This window comes from Aplosporella prunicola (genome assembly GCF_010093885.1).
Source record: "Aplosporella prunicola CBS 121167 unplaced genomic scaffold K452scaffold_6, whole genome shotgun sequence".
NCBI lineage: Eukaryota > Fungi > Ascomycota > Dothideomycetes > Botryosphaeriales > Aplosporellaceae > Aplosporella > Aplosporella prunicola.
Window position 1 is genome coordinate 135,304 of NW_022983534.1, and position 12,368 is coordinate 147,671.

At 56.4% G+C, this 12,368-nt stretch overlaps 6 protein-coding genes across 6 annotated transcripts; 3 read left to right on the plus strand and 3 right to left on the minus strand.

Annotated features, from left to right (window-relative positions):
• Positions 1-177: 177 nt before the first annotated feature.
• On the minus strand, positions 178-2,553 carry K452DRAFT_222584 (uncharacterized protein; the record flags this gene model as incomplete). The annotated part of the gene is made up of 3 exons (XM_033536567.1): positions 178-997; positions 1,047-1,422; positions 1,482-2,553. 3 exons carry the CDS (start codon positions 2,551-2,553, stop codon positions 178-180), a joined length of 2,268 nt encoding a protein of 755 aa, XP_033400118.1.
• An 829-nt stretch (positions 2,554-3,382) lies between these two features.
• On the minus strand, positions 3,383-3,916 carry K452DRAFT_141435 (uncharacterized protein). Its single transcript, XM_033535412.1, has one exon. The coding sequence runs from the start codon at positions 3,716-3,718 to the stop codon at positions 3,425-3,427; it is 294 nt and encodes a 97-aa protein (XP_033400119.1). The 5' UTR covers positions 3,719-3,916; the 3' UTR covers positions 3,383-3,424.
• K452DRAFT_284720 (uncharacterized protein) lies at positions 3,726-5,526 on the plus strand. Its single transcript, XM_033539993.1, has 3 exons — positions 3,726-5,385; positions 5,434-5,446; positions 5,500-5,526. The coding sequence occupies exon 1, from the start codon at positions 4,115-4,117 to the stop codon at positions 5,264-5,266; it is 1,152 nt and encodes a 383-aa protein (XP_033400120.1). The 5' UTR covers positions 3,726-4,114; the 3' UTR covers positions 5,267-5,385; positions 5,434-5,446; positions 5,500-5,526.
• On the minus strand, positions 5,334-5,753 carry K452DRAFT_295863 (uncharacterized protein; the record flags this gene model as incomplete). The annotated part of the gene is made up of 4 exons (XM_033541864.1): positions 5,334-5,385; positions 5,434-5,446; positions 5,500-5,643; positions 5,702-5,753. 4 exons carry the CDS (start codon positions 5,751-5,753, stop codon positions 5,334-5,336), a joined length of 261 nt encoding a protein of 86 aa, XP_033400121.1.
• Positions 5,754-6,063: 310 nt separating this feature from the next.
• On the plus strand, positions 6,064-7,456 carry K452DRAFT_266212 (uncharacterized protein; the record flags this gene model as incomplete). Its single annotated transcript, XM_033538786.1, has 3 exons — positions 6,064-6,439; positions 6,627-6,796; positions 6,883-7,456. 3 exons carry the CDS (start codon positions 6,064-6,066, stop codon positions 7,240-7,242), a joined length of 906 nt encoding a protein of 301 aa, XP_033400122.1. The 3' UTR covers positions 7,243-7,456.
• Positions 7,457-7,582: 126 nt separating this feature from the next.
• K452DRAFT_284724 (uncharacterized protein) lies at positions 7,583-11,066 on the plus strand. Its single transcript, XM_033539994.1, has 2 exons — positions 7,583-9,428; positions 9,489-11,066. Exons 1-2 carry the CDS (start codon positions 7,655-7,657, stop codon positions 10,793-10,795), a joined length of 3,081 nt encoding a protein of 1,026 aa, XP_033400123.1. The 5' UTR covers positions 7,583-7,654; the 3' UTR covers positions 10,796-11,066.
• The last annotated feature ends 1,302 nt before the right edge of the window (positions 11,067-12,368 follow it).

Sequence of the window (12,368 nt, forward strand, 5' to 3'; positions counted from 1 at the left end):
ATCGCACCAATAAAACACCACGTTGAACCCAGCAAAACGCAGAGCGGAAACTTAACGATGATGCGAACCCCTGACCGAAGTGCGCCGCATTCGCGTTAATACCCAACTTGCTCAGTGACACGCAAAGTGAGACGCAAGCAGAAGTGGATGTATTTCTGAAAATGTGATGAGTGAAGCCTATTGACGACGTTCCCGTTGTGGCCCGAAGTCGGCTTCCACAATCTTCTTTTCCTTTGCTCTCTTGAAGACGAACTCGGCATGAAGCGCAAGATGGTCCGATGGGAAATGGTAGTTCGGGAAGCCGGGCACCCGCTGAAGGTATTCCTTGTCGATTTCGCCCAAGAGCCCGGTGGCCGTGAGCGCGTTTGTCGAGTACCAGATATAGTCGATCACACCAGTGAATCCCGGCGTGTAGTTGGTGAAGCTCAACTCTCCGATATTGGAGTAGCTGGACTTCAGGCTGAAGGGGTGGTTCATGCCATCGCGCGTGAACTGGCCGTACTTGTGCACACCCAGGTCGGAGTGGGAGTTGGATAGAGTGCCGTGAGAAATGAGCTCGTAGACACCAGAGTCAGGAGTCGAGTTGAAGTCACCGCACATGACGAGTGGAATTTGACTCGCTTCCGCATAACTCATCGAAGGGGCCGGCTCTGGGGGAGCTTCCGCTGGCTCCGGGTCGCTATCGCCATTGGCGTAGCGGTACAGGCTCTTATCGGTGCATGGAGGCCACTTGGCATACTTTTCCGCGAGCTTTTGAACTTGACCCATCAGAATGGCAACTTGCACAACCTTGACGTCCTTGAATATGGGGTCCCAGAAGATGTGAGCGTTGACAACCATAAGACGAGCTCCAGTTTGGCGGTTCTCCAGGAAGCTGATGACGGCGATATCATCGCGAGGCATGACACGATTAAAAATGTCATGTTCTCCCTTCATATCAGGTCTGTTGATAGCAAGGTTACCGAACTCGATGAGCTGCTTGTCTAAGAGTATGAACCTAAAAAATGTCAGACCATGATCACTCATATGTCCGTTCTTAAACTTACTTGCTGTTCTTGTAGAAAGTAGCACAGCCATCGACAAGCCTCGCTTCCTTCTCCGCCATGGTCTTGGCCCTGGATTTTGGCCAGAAGACGCCCTTGTAGTCATCATGGGCCAAGGACGCGCGGAAGTATTCGTTGTAACTCTCGGAATCGACTTCCTGAAGACAGACAATGTCCGCATCACGCGCGCGGACTTCCTGAAGAATGAGCTCTCTCCTATGCTCCCAGGACAGGGCAGCAGAGGGCGTGTATCCGTATTGCGACTGGGTAGCGTACTTGTCGCAAAGTGTGTTGTAGCTCAGAACGAGGAATTTGTCCTTTGGGTCGACGGGGTTGTCATCGAGAACGACCCAGTCTCGCTCCGCGGGCGGTTCGGGGCCTATTACTCTGTTAAAACTCGTGTGTTCACAACTAAATGAAGACATAGCCAAAACTTACCAGGAGCGTGCTCACGGAAATACCTGATCAACTCCGTAGTTCCAGATTCCATGACAATCTCCTTGAGCTCCGGATTGAGGGGGTTTCCTTCGATACCGAGCATCTCCAATTGATACAGAGAGCCCATCTCATAAGGCAAGTTGTCAATATGGTTGTCAAAGAGCAAGAGCTCACGAAGGTTAACTAGCATTCCGATTTCTGGTGGCAGAGTACGCAGCTCGTTCAGCGACAGATCCAGCTCCCTCAGGTTCCTCAACCGTCCAATAGCCGGGGAAAGGAAAGTAAGCTTATTGTTGTTCAGGAATAGCTTCGTGAGGAAAGAGTAGTTGAACAGTGCCGGCGACAGCACTTTGAGGTTCTGGCCACCGAAATCCAAAGACTTCCAGATCTGTCCATCGTCTTCCTTGTCGGCACGACCCTTGACCGCGCGATTGCGCTCTTCCTTCTCCGATTCCTTGGAAAGCCCATTAGTTTGTCCAGCCACCACGCTCTTGTTCGTGCTTGGGTGATTCCGAGCGTGCGAGTGGGACATGGTCATCTCCCTCGCATGCTGCGCGTACTGCAGCTGCAACGCCCAGTGTTCGTTTGGAGGTTTCGCTAATCCGCTATGAACGCTTCCCGGAGTACCGTTTTGCATGTGGTTCGCGCCAAAGTGTGGGGTTGCGTTTGCCAACGCGCCGCTCGAGATTGTGTGCTGGTGGGCGCCAAAGTTTGCTGCATGCGCTCCATGTCCTCCGTGGTCCTGATTGTGTGGATGCTGATGGTTGTGGTGCTGTTGGCTCTGGTGTTGGAATTTCGCCAAGTTCATCTGCATCGCAAACCGCTGATGGGAGTTGCCATTCAGCATAGCATGCTGTCCCTGCTGGACGTGGGCCTGGTTGTACATGCTGAAGGGATTATGCGCCGGCGACTGAGGCCCGGGGCTTCGGGTAGGCGAGGGAGTGTCGGGGTTGAATGCTATGCGCGCGGCGGAGATTGGCGATCCAGTTCGGTGGGGGAGATTTCGCTGAGTTTGCTGGTTAAAGAAGAATTGTCCGGCTCCTTGCTGGAACCTGAACGGACCATCGGCCATCTACGCAGTAGGATAGCGTCGGTAGTATGCTCTCTATATCGTACGCAGCTATGAATGTGGGGTCGGAGGGGTGAAAGTCGGTCGATGAAGTGGTCAGGTGGGTGGGAGGGGTTGCGGGCGCTGTCTTCTTCGGCTTAACATGAGCAAGCGTGCAGCCGACACTCATCAAACGAGGGTATGCGCGATCCTGCTGGAGCGCAGCCGGCTAGTGTGGACCGACGTACACCTCGCGTGGCCAGGCAAACAGTAGGGTAGATGGTGTGTTGGCGTGGGCGGGGGACCGAGGCTGGGTGATCTGAGCAGATGCGCGTCAAAGGTAGCACGCGCCGGACGCCTGTCGCCGGGAAGATGAAGCTCTATTGCTGCTGGGGAGGGAGCGGGGTCAGCACGGGAGTGCAGGCAACGGGGAGTTGGTGGGTGGACGGGGTGGGTATCTTTGGGGGGCGGGCGTGAGAGCGAGAGGGTTTCGGCGGACACACCTTGGGCAATTGGGCGTGCTCGGGGGCTAGGCAGTTGACGGGTTCAAAGCTGCCGGCGGGTCGTCGTAGTAGTATTCAAGCGCTCCAAGGCGGTGCCGAAAAGAATGGTGTTGGGCAGTCGACGTACAATCGTCAGGTTAGTGGTTGGCGTTCAGATGGCCGGTTCGACGTGGCGCTAAGCCCAAGGGAGCAGGGTTTGTTTGGAAAGACAAGAGCTGTAAGAATTCCTGGTCACGTGACTTGCAGCTACCCGCTCCCGTTCCACCACGCCCCAAAAAGACGGTCAAACGTGACGCTCATTCGAGCTGAGAAATCCTTCTGTCGCACCAGGCCCGCAGTTGGACGCGCACGCTTTCGCATGGTCCTCCCCCAGACCCCTTGATTGCTGCCCCTCAGCTCCAGCAGCTCCGCCCGCTCCCTAGACGTGAACTGTGCTTCCTGAGCTCCGGAGCCCAGACTCGCTCGAGCCTAATTGTCCCGCCCGAAGCTTGCGCCGCCATGTCTTTTGGCTGCCTGCAAATGGCTGATTGGCCCGCTGCCACCTCGGGTCTGCTGACTCTGCAACTGGGCCAGGTTGTCCGGGTGAGCCTTACGGTGGAGGGGCTGGCAGGGAGCCTATCCGAAGTCAGCGGAGGCTGAAAAGCTGCGACTAAAAGGCCCGCCAATCCAGACGACGGGCGTCTCATGCTCCGCGCATCACCTTGCCTATAACTGCTACATCTACTACATATTCGTGCCTCAGGCCCCCTCCAGCATTTATTTCACTTCGATCCGTTAGCGTGCAAAAGAGCGATAACTCCGATACAGTGGGGCTTTTCGACAGACTGGGATACGGGCCGAGCGACGATGGAATGGTACATGGTAAAGCTTGCTGCCTTCACCTCCGGCGTCAGGGGGTGTTTCCGTTCGTAGGTTTGGGTTGTTGCTAAGGCCGAAGCTAGTATCGCTACCAAAATGCGCCCTCGTCCCATCTCCAGAGGCCAAAGACCGCAACAGCCGATGATCTCTTAGCAGGCGAGCGCCTGCTCCATCGCACTCACTCCAGCGTCGAGACGGGCAGCCTGACCGCGTCATCGGTCGCCATGGAAGCCACGCGTGGCTCAACCTCGAGCTCTTCCACCCACAGCAGCGAGACGCACTCGATTCTGCACAATCCCTTCATCGTGCGCCATGGCCGCCGCTACCTCAAAGATCTCCCGTACCCTCTGCCCTGCGATCTCCCCGAATTGCAGCGATCCAACCTGCAGACCCTCCTCGCGACGACCGTCTTTGGCCGCCCGCTGTGTTCGCCGCACATGAGGAAGCACCCGCCCAAAAAGGTTTTGGAGGTTGCCTGCGGCAGCGGATACTGGTCGTCGCTATGCCACGACTACCTGAGCGGTCTTGGGCATCGAAATGTCTCGTTCACGGGGCTGGACATTGTCCCAATGGCCGCCGATCTGTCAAAACAAGGCGTAAATTGGCGCTTCGTGCAGCACGACCTGCGCAAGGTCCCATTTCCGTTCAGCGATGGAGAGTTCGACCTGGTCATGATGAAGGATTTGAGCCTTGTCGTTCCTCTGGGTGGGCCTCAGCAGAAGGTGCTGGATGAGTGTATGCGAATCGTGGCCAAGGGCGGAACTATAGAGCTGTGGGAGGCCGATTCTGTCATACGCTCCATATTGCCGCACCCTCCCGCACCCCCGGGGAAAAACGCAGAAGACGACGACATTGCCGCGGCGACCGCGACCTTCTTAATTTCGCCCGGAACGCCCTTTACGGATTGCCAGAACAAATACCTGCAGGATTCCAACGCTTGGATACAGGATGCCATAGACAAGCGAAAGCTGTATCCTATGCCGTGCGCACGCATACTGCAGGTGCTTCTGCAGGAACCCGACACCCTGTACGACGTCGACTACCGAAGAATTGCCATTCCTCTGGGCGAGATGAGATGGGAAAGAGAGCTTGATGGAGGCGGGAGAATCCTGAAGCGCAGAGACAGCGAATTGAAGGGGAAGGGAAAATCGGACTCGTATTTGACGGAAGACCAAGCCGCCCTGAGGCACACAGCGCTCACCGTCGTTATCCAACTGATTGAAAGCTTGGAGCCGTTGTTGAAGGAAGTCAGTGGGAAGAACCAGGAGGAATGGCAGCGTTGGTGGGGCTGGATGATGGATGACCTCTTGACGCAGAAGGGGGCCTCCAGCGGTGAATGCTTGGAGGTTGGAGCCTGGTGGACCAGGAAAGTTTGAGGAGTTCGATACCCATGCTCATTAATTCATTTCTTCATGCTCCGATTGGCTTATCCGGCCGGGCATTTTATATTTTATCGTAGCGCTGGCGCAGAGCTCTGTATCTCTTTAAATAGTACCTGGGCAAGTTAGTTGTATACAAAGGATTCGCGGTGTCGGGAACCTACAATGCTTCAATTTCTATCGATGTCAGCTGATATTGCAGAAAATAAACGGCTATATTTTGAGAATACCTTTCTTTATATATTCGGCTTTCTGGATGCCCTGCTTGATCTTTTCCTCATCCCTCAACCCCGCCTGGTTCGCAAAGGCTTTGTGGAGGCGGGGCCTGAAGTAGTCATAGCCCAGTGGATACTCCTTGCCGAGGTGCAGCAGCTCTGAAGAGCGGTCAGACGGTTGCCAGCAAGACACGATGTTGTGTAGGGAGCTTCCTACCCTTGTAGAGGCGGATAACCTGGTACCGCAGTTCAGGGTTGAAGGCAGCCATGGCGAATCAAGGACAAAGGACGTTGGACAAGCAGTCACCTTATACGAGTGTCAATGTCTCTTCCGGACCGATCGCTTCGAATGGGTTTGCTGAGGTGCGGCTGACGTAGGTAGATCTCCCCCGCCCTGCCGCCAACCGCGGAAGTCGCGCGGACCCTGCTTGCATGCACCCTGCAGACGCTTTGTGGCTCCTTCCCCCTTCGCCCCCATACAAACCTACGCATTACCCTTGACGCTCACCGTGTGGCTGCGTCTTTTGCTTTCAGACTGCGTCTTTTGATCGTACAAGAGCGCATCCGCCAATCGCCGTCATGAGACACCCTGCAGCACGCGCGCTGCTCGCGCACACCGCCGCTCCGCGGACCCCACGCTTCGTCTCCCGCGCGGCCTCGTCTTCCTCAAGTCCCAGCTCCAACTCCAGCGCTTCCGCCGCTCCCGCCACGGCTCCCCTGAATCCACGCTGGCTCTCGGACCTCAAGGCGCGCATTGGCAAGTGCATCATGTTTGGGCTGAAGCCCGCCCAGGTGCAGCGCGCCGGCGCCATCCTGCTTGAGATGTCGAGGGACTGGCGGGAGCTGGTAGCGGGCAGCGAGGGCTTCTTGACCACAAAAGGCTGGAGAGGCCTGTACAGGCAAGGCGTGGTCTGGGGCGAAATGGTGCGCTCTACTCTATACGGACGCTGGGTGGGTTCAAGGCAATAACTGGACGCGGAGCTAATGCACGTTCTCTTTCGGGCGAATGCAGGATACCATGGTGAGAAATTAGCATTTTAACACGGATGTCAGACATGTTGAACACAACGGCTAAGATGATTCAAGGGTACGCAATATGTTGAATTCAACACGCTCGGGATTGCTCTAACAAGGCGGCGCAGGCCATGTAAACAATGTCACGTACAACCGATATGCCGAGTCTGCGCGCGTCAATTGGACGTTGAACTATGCGAATATTCATGACCCGGCCCATAAGACGGAGTGGAGCCAACTGGTTTCCTCCATGGGACACGGACTGATACTCCGCAGTATCAAGACGGACTACAAATTTGTGAGTTCTCCAACGAAGCCCGCGTCTTTCTTGGTGGTGCCTCTGCCGCTGCGATTTAGCATACTGAAAGCTCGATACCTCGACAGCCCATGACGTATCCTGATAGGGTGACGGTGTTGCACAAGCTGCGCTCGGAGCCCTCGCCAGACACGGACTCTTTTATCCTGGATGTAATCATCTTGTCAGAAGTGCACCGGCGGGCGGCGGCACGGTGCGTCGAGGACGTGGTCGTGTACGATTATAAGAGGGCGCGGAAGGCGCCACTCAAGGGCTTCATGGTGGAGCAGTTCCGGAAGACGTTTGCGCTGCAGGAAGCGGCCAAGCAGAAGTACGGGGAGCGGGTCAAGAGGCTGGCGGAAGAGGTGCGCGGGCTAGAACAGGACAGCTGGGACAAGGAGGGCGCAGTCGAGGATTTTGGGAGCAGCAAGCAGCAGCAGGTAGAATGATAGCAGCGGGGCGCGTGACAGACTCGTTGTGACTGCACGACGGAGATCATTGCCCGGCGGGCTGGGCGGGGGTGCGGTGATTCGCCGATCCATCTCACGACTTTCTAACGGCGGTTGGCGGTTGGCGGTTGGCGGCTGAGCGGGCTGGCGGGGTGGGGGGAAGAGATGTCGAGCAGTGCTGGTTGTGGACAGCTGCGCTAGGCGGGCACCGGCCGTCGTTTGAAACCCTGCCACTAAGTACCTTTACAACCTACTGTCCGCCCTTGCTCTCGGACACACTTTTCAGTCCAACACCATCCGCGCACCACAACCCGTCCCTGACCTTTTTCCCATCCCTTCCCCCTGGGGCTCAGTTCCACTGGCAACTCCTCGTCGAGCCGGCCTTGGGACTTGAAGCCGTCACGGCTCGCGAATGCCACCGCCGAAAGGCAAGAGGAACGCGGCAAACACACACGACAAGCGGCATGAGAACGGCCTCGCGGCTCCCGGCAAGCGCATCCCCAAGCTACGCTCTCCCCCGACTCCCGACGGCCTCGCGAATGGCAAGCCCCCCTCGTGCTCTCCGCCGCTGCCGCCTACGGATGTAAACCCGCCTGCTGCCCCGTCCCCAGCTCCCGGCAATGTTCTGGCCCACGCGCCCAACTCAGATTCCCAAATGCCCGAAGACTCGTCCGGGAGAAGGCCGCTTGGAGCCCGTGGCCGCACCGTTTCCGACACGTCGCACGATGGCGACGATGGCCCTCCCTTGGACCACGCCAATGGCTCCGTAGAGCCGCTGCCGCGCCCAGCCCTGCAGAAGCCGCACCTCAATGGATCCCGCAGCTCCATTGCTTACAAGAACAGCGCCGCTTCGACCGCCATGACCATCATCTCCTCGTGCCCCGTCCGCGACGTTGTCGCCATCCTCATCATCCTGCTGCAACTTCCGACCACCGTCCTCACCATCATCCAACTCTTATTCGCTACCCTCACCTTCGTCCCGCCAAGCAGCACCGCCTCGTTCAGCAGCCTTCCGAGCTTCAGCGAAGTTTTCAAAGGATCCCAAGGCATGCCCTCGCTCGGCACCATACTTCTCTGCGATTTGCTGGCCCTGATCGTGTGGGGGCTCCTTCCCCTATTCGCGCAGGGCATCGCATTCGACCTCGCCCAGGCCGTCATCGCCATTTCGCTGGGAGGCGCCGCCGCCGGCAAAGGTGGCGTTTCGCAGAGCGTCGCGGTCTGTGCCAGCATCATTTTTTGCACCCACGCATACCGCCATCGGTCGATCCGCCACTACGCAATACGCTGGCTGCATTTTGTGCTGTCCAGAAGCGGTTTTGACCTTTTTAGTCCCCCGCCGCCTCCGTCGCCCTACTCGGATTCTTCTAATTTTTCCCACGGATGGCCCCGGTCTGTGCTGGGATTGCATATACTTTCACAAGGGATTCTACGGTTGGGAAGGCGTTGGTTTATCGCGAAACAAGATCGACTGCCGTCAGCCACACCTGGCAGGAGGGTAGATCCAGAGGCTGCGGCTGCAGCTCAACTTCCGCGGAGCACGCCTGACGCTGCGATAGACAGCAGCTCGAGCGCGGCGGCCGATGGAAGGCATCCTGGGCCCTCGCCTGCAGGAGTTGATAGTAGGGAAAGGTCTTTCAGTTCTAGTTCTAAGAAAAAGAAAAGGCACGCGACTCAAGTCCGGAGTCAGCAGCCTTTTTGGGCCGCACTTGCGAGCACAAAAGTTACTTTTTGGAAGGAGGTTCAGCAGAGCAATGACTCTGCTGATAGCAACGAGGCGAATTCAACGGATGTTAATCACATTGGCGATGCTCATTTCAGGGTAGGCGAGGATAGGGTTTGGATTATGGATGTTGGAGCGACGGAGATCACCTTTGGAGCGAGCGTTATGGAAAAAAATATTGATAAGGAGAGTGGCGGAGAGGAACAGGAGTCCAGTCTTGGAGCGGGAATCGACAGGAAGAAGCCGTTCTACGTGCGCCTCAACGGTACTAACTGGGCGTCGACGAGCATTACGGGAGCAGGACAAGACTCAACTTCAGGTGATGGGCCCGCGAGCAAGTGGTCGGGGAAGATCTTTGGTCTTACGCCTCAACAAAACTACAAATGCGAGTTTGTTAGGACCGCAGACCGAACAACCTTCCATTCGACTAGTCTCATCACTCAGTCTGCTCCCAGTGCAGAGCAGGGTAGGTCTTTTTTCTTGCTTTGGGACTGGATGGGACCGGACGCTGACCATCAATACGCAGCTTCACTTTCGCAGCCCGTCCATCAATCTCTTCGCCCGCAATCCCCCCGTACCCTGCTTCGGAATAACGTTGCCAATCTCGAACACGAGCTCCAGGAGTTACGCGCGCAGCAGAAACGAAACCAGAGATCCCACGGAAAGGCCCTTGCTGCAGACAAGAAAGAAGTGGATATCGTTCACGGCAAGATCCAGACTTCTGGTGGTGCCGATGATCGGTTGAAGCAGAAGAAGCGCCAGCTTTCTGAGGCCATCCGTCAAGCAGAAGAGGCGACCTCGGATATGGCTGCTCAAAACATCGGTCTCGCCAGGATCCCGGAGGACGAATCCAAGGAGTACGCTGCTGAGCAACGAAGCTGGCGTGAAGAGAATGGCCGTCTCAGTGGCGCCAAGAAAACCCAGGACCGCTGCAAAGCCGACGCCGACCGTGACCTTGCCAACACCGAGTCTGAGTACGCTTCCATCGTTAAGAAGCGCGAGCGTCTCTATGCCCGTCAATCCAAGCTCAACGAGCAGCACGAACGCCTCAGCTCGCTCAACGCGCAGGACCGGGATGCTCACGACAAGAAGCTCAACGATCGGGCGGTTCAGCTACAGGCGCGCGCGTCGCACGAGGCTCAATACCTCGGCCATATTATGCAGTTCGAGCACACGACGACCGACTTGCAGCGCAAGGTGATGGAGGTCAACCAGCAGATCCAGCATATGCAGGTCATGTACACGCAGCCTGCCCCGCCTCCAGGCCAAACCGTACCCACGACGCCCGAGGGACCTCTTCCCGGCACGGCGGGTCCGGCCGCAGCGCACAACTTCACGCCAGTGTACCAGTTCCCGCCGCTGGCGAGCCAGCTCAACGGCAGCACGCCAGCCTCGTTCCGCGAGGGCCGCGGCCGATCCAGCTCCATGCTCTCCGACATGAGCGGCTTCACGGACCACAACGTCGACCCGCCCGTGCATCACCACCACAGCGCGGGGCCGGTGTTTGGCCCGCTGCCCAGCGGCCCGTTTGGCAGCAGTGGTTCCAGCATGCCGTTTGCGCCGTTTGCACCGCCGCCTCCGCCGCCCCCGCCGTATCTCCCACCCCCGTCGCACCTGCTGACTAATGGCGAGAGCGGCGCGCGCAAGGGCAGCAGCGAGAGCGGTTCTGGTGGCTCCGGGTCCGGCACTGGTAGCGCGCCGGCGAGCCAGCGCGATCCGGCGAGCCCGGCGGTCAAGACGGCGCATGTGAGCCCGGTGGGCGCAGCTTCATCGCTTGTTGGCGGTGGCGGCGGTGGCGGTGGTGGGCATCAGCAGCAGCAGCAGCAGCAGTAGCAGCAGTAACAGCAAGTGTAGCTGTAGCTGTAGCTGTAGCTGTAGCGACATCTCGCCGTCTGCGGGTTTCTCTACCTGGCTAGCTCCTCCTCTCGGCCTTCTTCTCTTCCGCTCTTCTTCTTCTTCCTTTTCTCTTCTTCGACTTCTTCGTCTCCCTGCCCAGAGTAGATAGCTGATGACGATGAAACATCCGTCGTGATTTTCCTCCTTTCTATGTTTGGCTCCCTCTGCGTCTGCGTGCGTGCTTGTGTATGTGATTTAATGTGACGCGATATGATGTGATGTTGTCTGCCTGCATAAGGTACCTTGAAGTGTGAGTGAGTGAGCGCTGTGATGTCCCTCGCTATTAAGTATGAACTACATAGGATATTCTTTGACGGCCGTGCTCGTGCTCGTGGCTGCTTGCGGAAAGAATTAGGTACGTGTATAAGCTTAACTAACTACCTGGTGTCACTATCTGTAGGTTCTTTTCTTGAGAATACTGTACTGTAACGTCCGTCACCGTGTACTGAGATCACGGTCTACTCCTAGCGGGATAAAGAATGATACAAGCAGCTGCAGTCCCGACAGCGTACGCCCTGCCTGGCTCGCTGCCCGCGAACGGGGTTGGGTGGGAAAGTGTTGGTGTGTATGTATATACAGATTCTACGTGTCTTAAGTAGGTCTCTTCCTTGCCCTACACTACGGCCAGTAGGTACTATATAACTATATAAAAGTAAATATATATAGGTATAAAAGTACACTACAACGGTATAGAAATAAAACATTCGAAGGGGTTAGAGGTACTTATAAGGGTATAGTGACCTAGAATTTTAGAGAGTAGAAAATATATTATATAATTTTGTAGATGCTATGGCGTGGGGTGGGTAAGATTTCTAGAGGGGGTGGGCAATTATTCGATGCCTTAAGTATTACTACCTCTGCGCTCTTGTATCTAACGGTCGCTATTTCTACCGGTCTTGCCGTATATGGGGTTAAGCCGTTTTGTCGTGTGCTACGTTACTACACTGACGCTGTATATTTACCTACACTGTTTTGGCGTGCCTTGCTAGCTGGTGTAGGCGTGAGTACAAAAACATCCTGCCCACACACACACTAAGTATCTTCAGCGACTACTAACCTACTGCCACGCTACACGCAAGTCGGTGGCTTATGCGTCTTAGGTGGTCGTTCAGATTGCCGTTCGAAAGACTGCCAGAAGAGTTCATCGATGGTAAAGAAGACGAAGAGCTGTTTAAGCACAAGACTTTTTCCTCGGCATCCTGGGGAAAATAGGGATAGAATGAAAAGAAGACGCGGTCGACTGTGCTGGTGGTTGTCACTAGCTGCGGAAGCAGATGCTCGGGAACTGTGCGGCGCGGTAGTGGTGTTTGGTTTGGGTGGGACGGGATGGGAATGCTGTGGGGTTTTGGTCGTTGGAGTTGGGGGAAGGTGGCACCCGTACGAATCCATCACTAATCCGTCAGTGGTGTTGACCGCACTGTGCCCTCTGTTTGCGTGGACGACTGGATGTGCATGTTCCGCTGGGATTGTTTGGGCAGTGGATGGTACTCTTGGGATAGGGCTTCAGTAT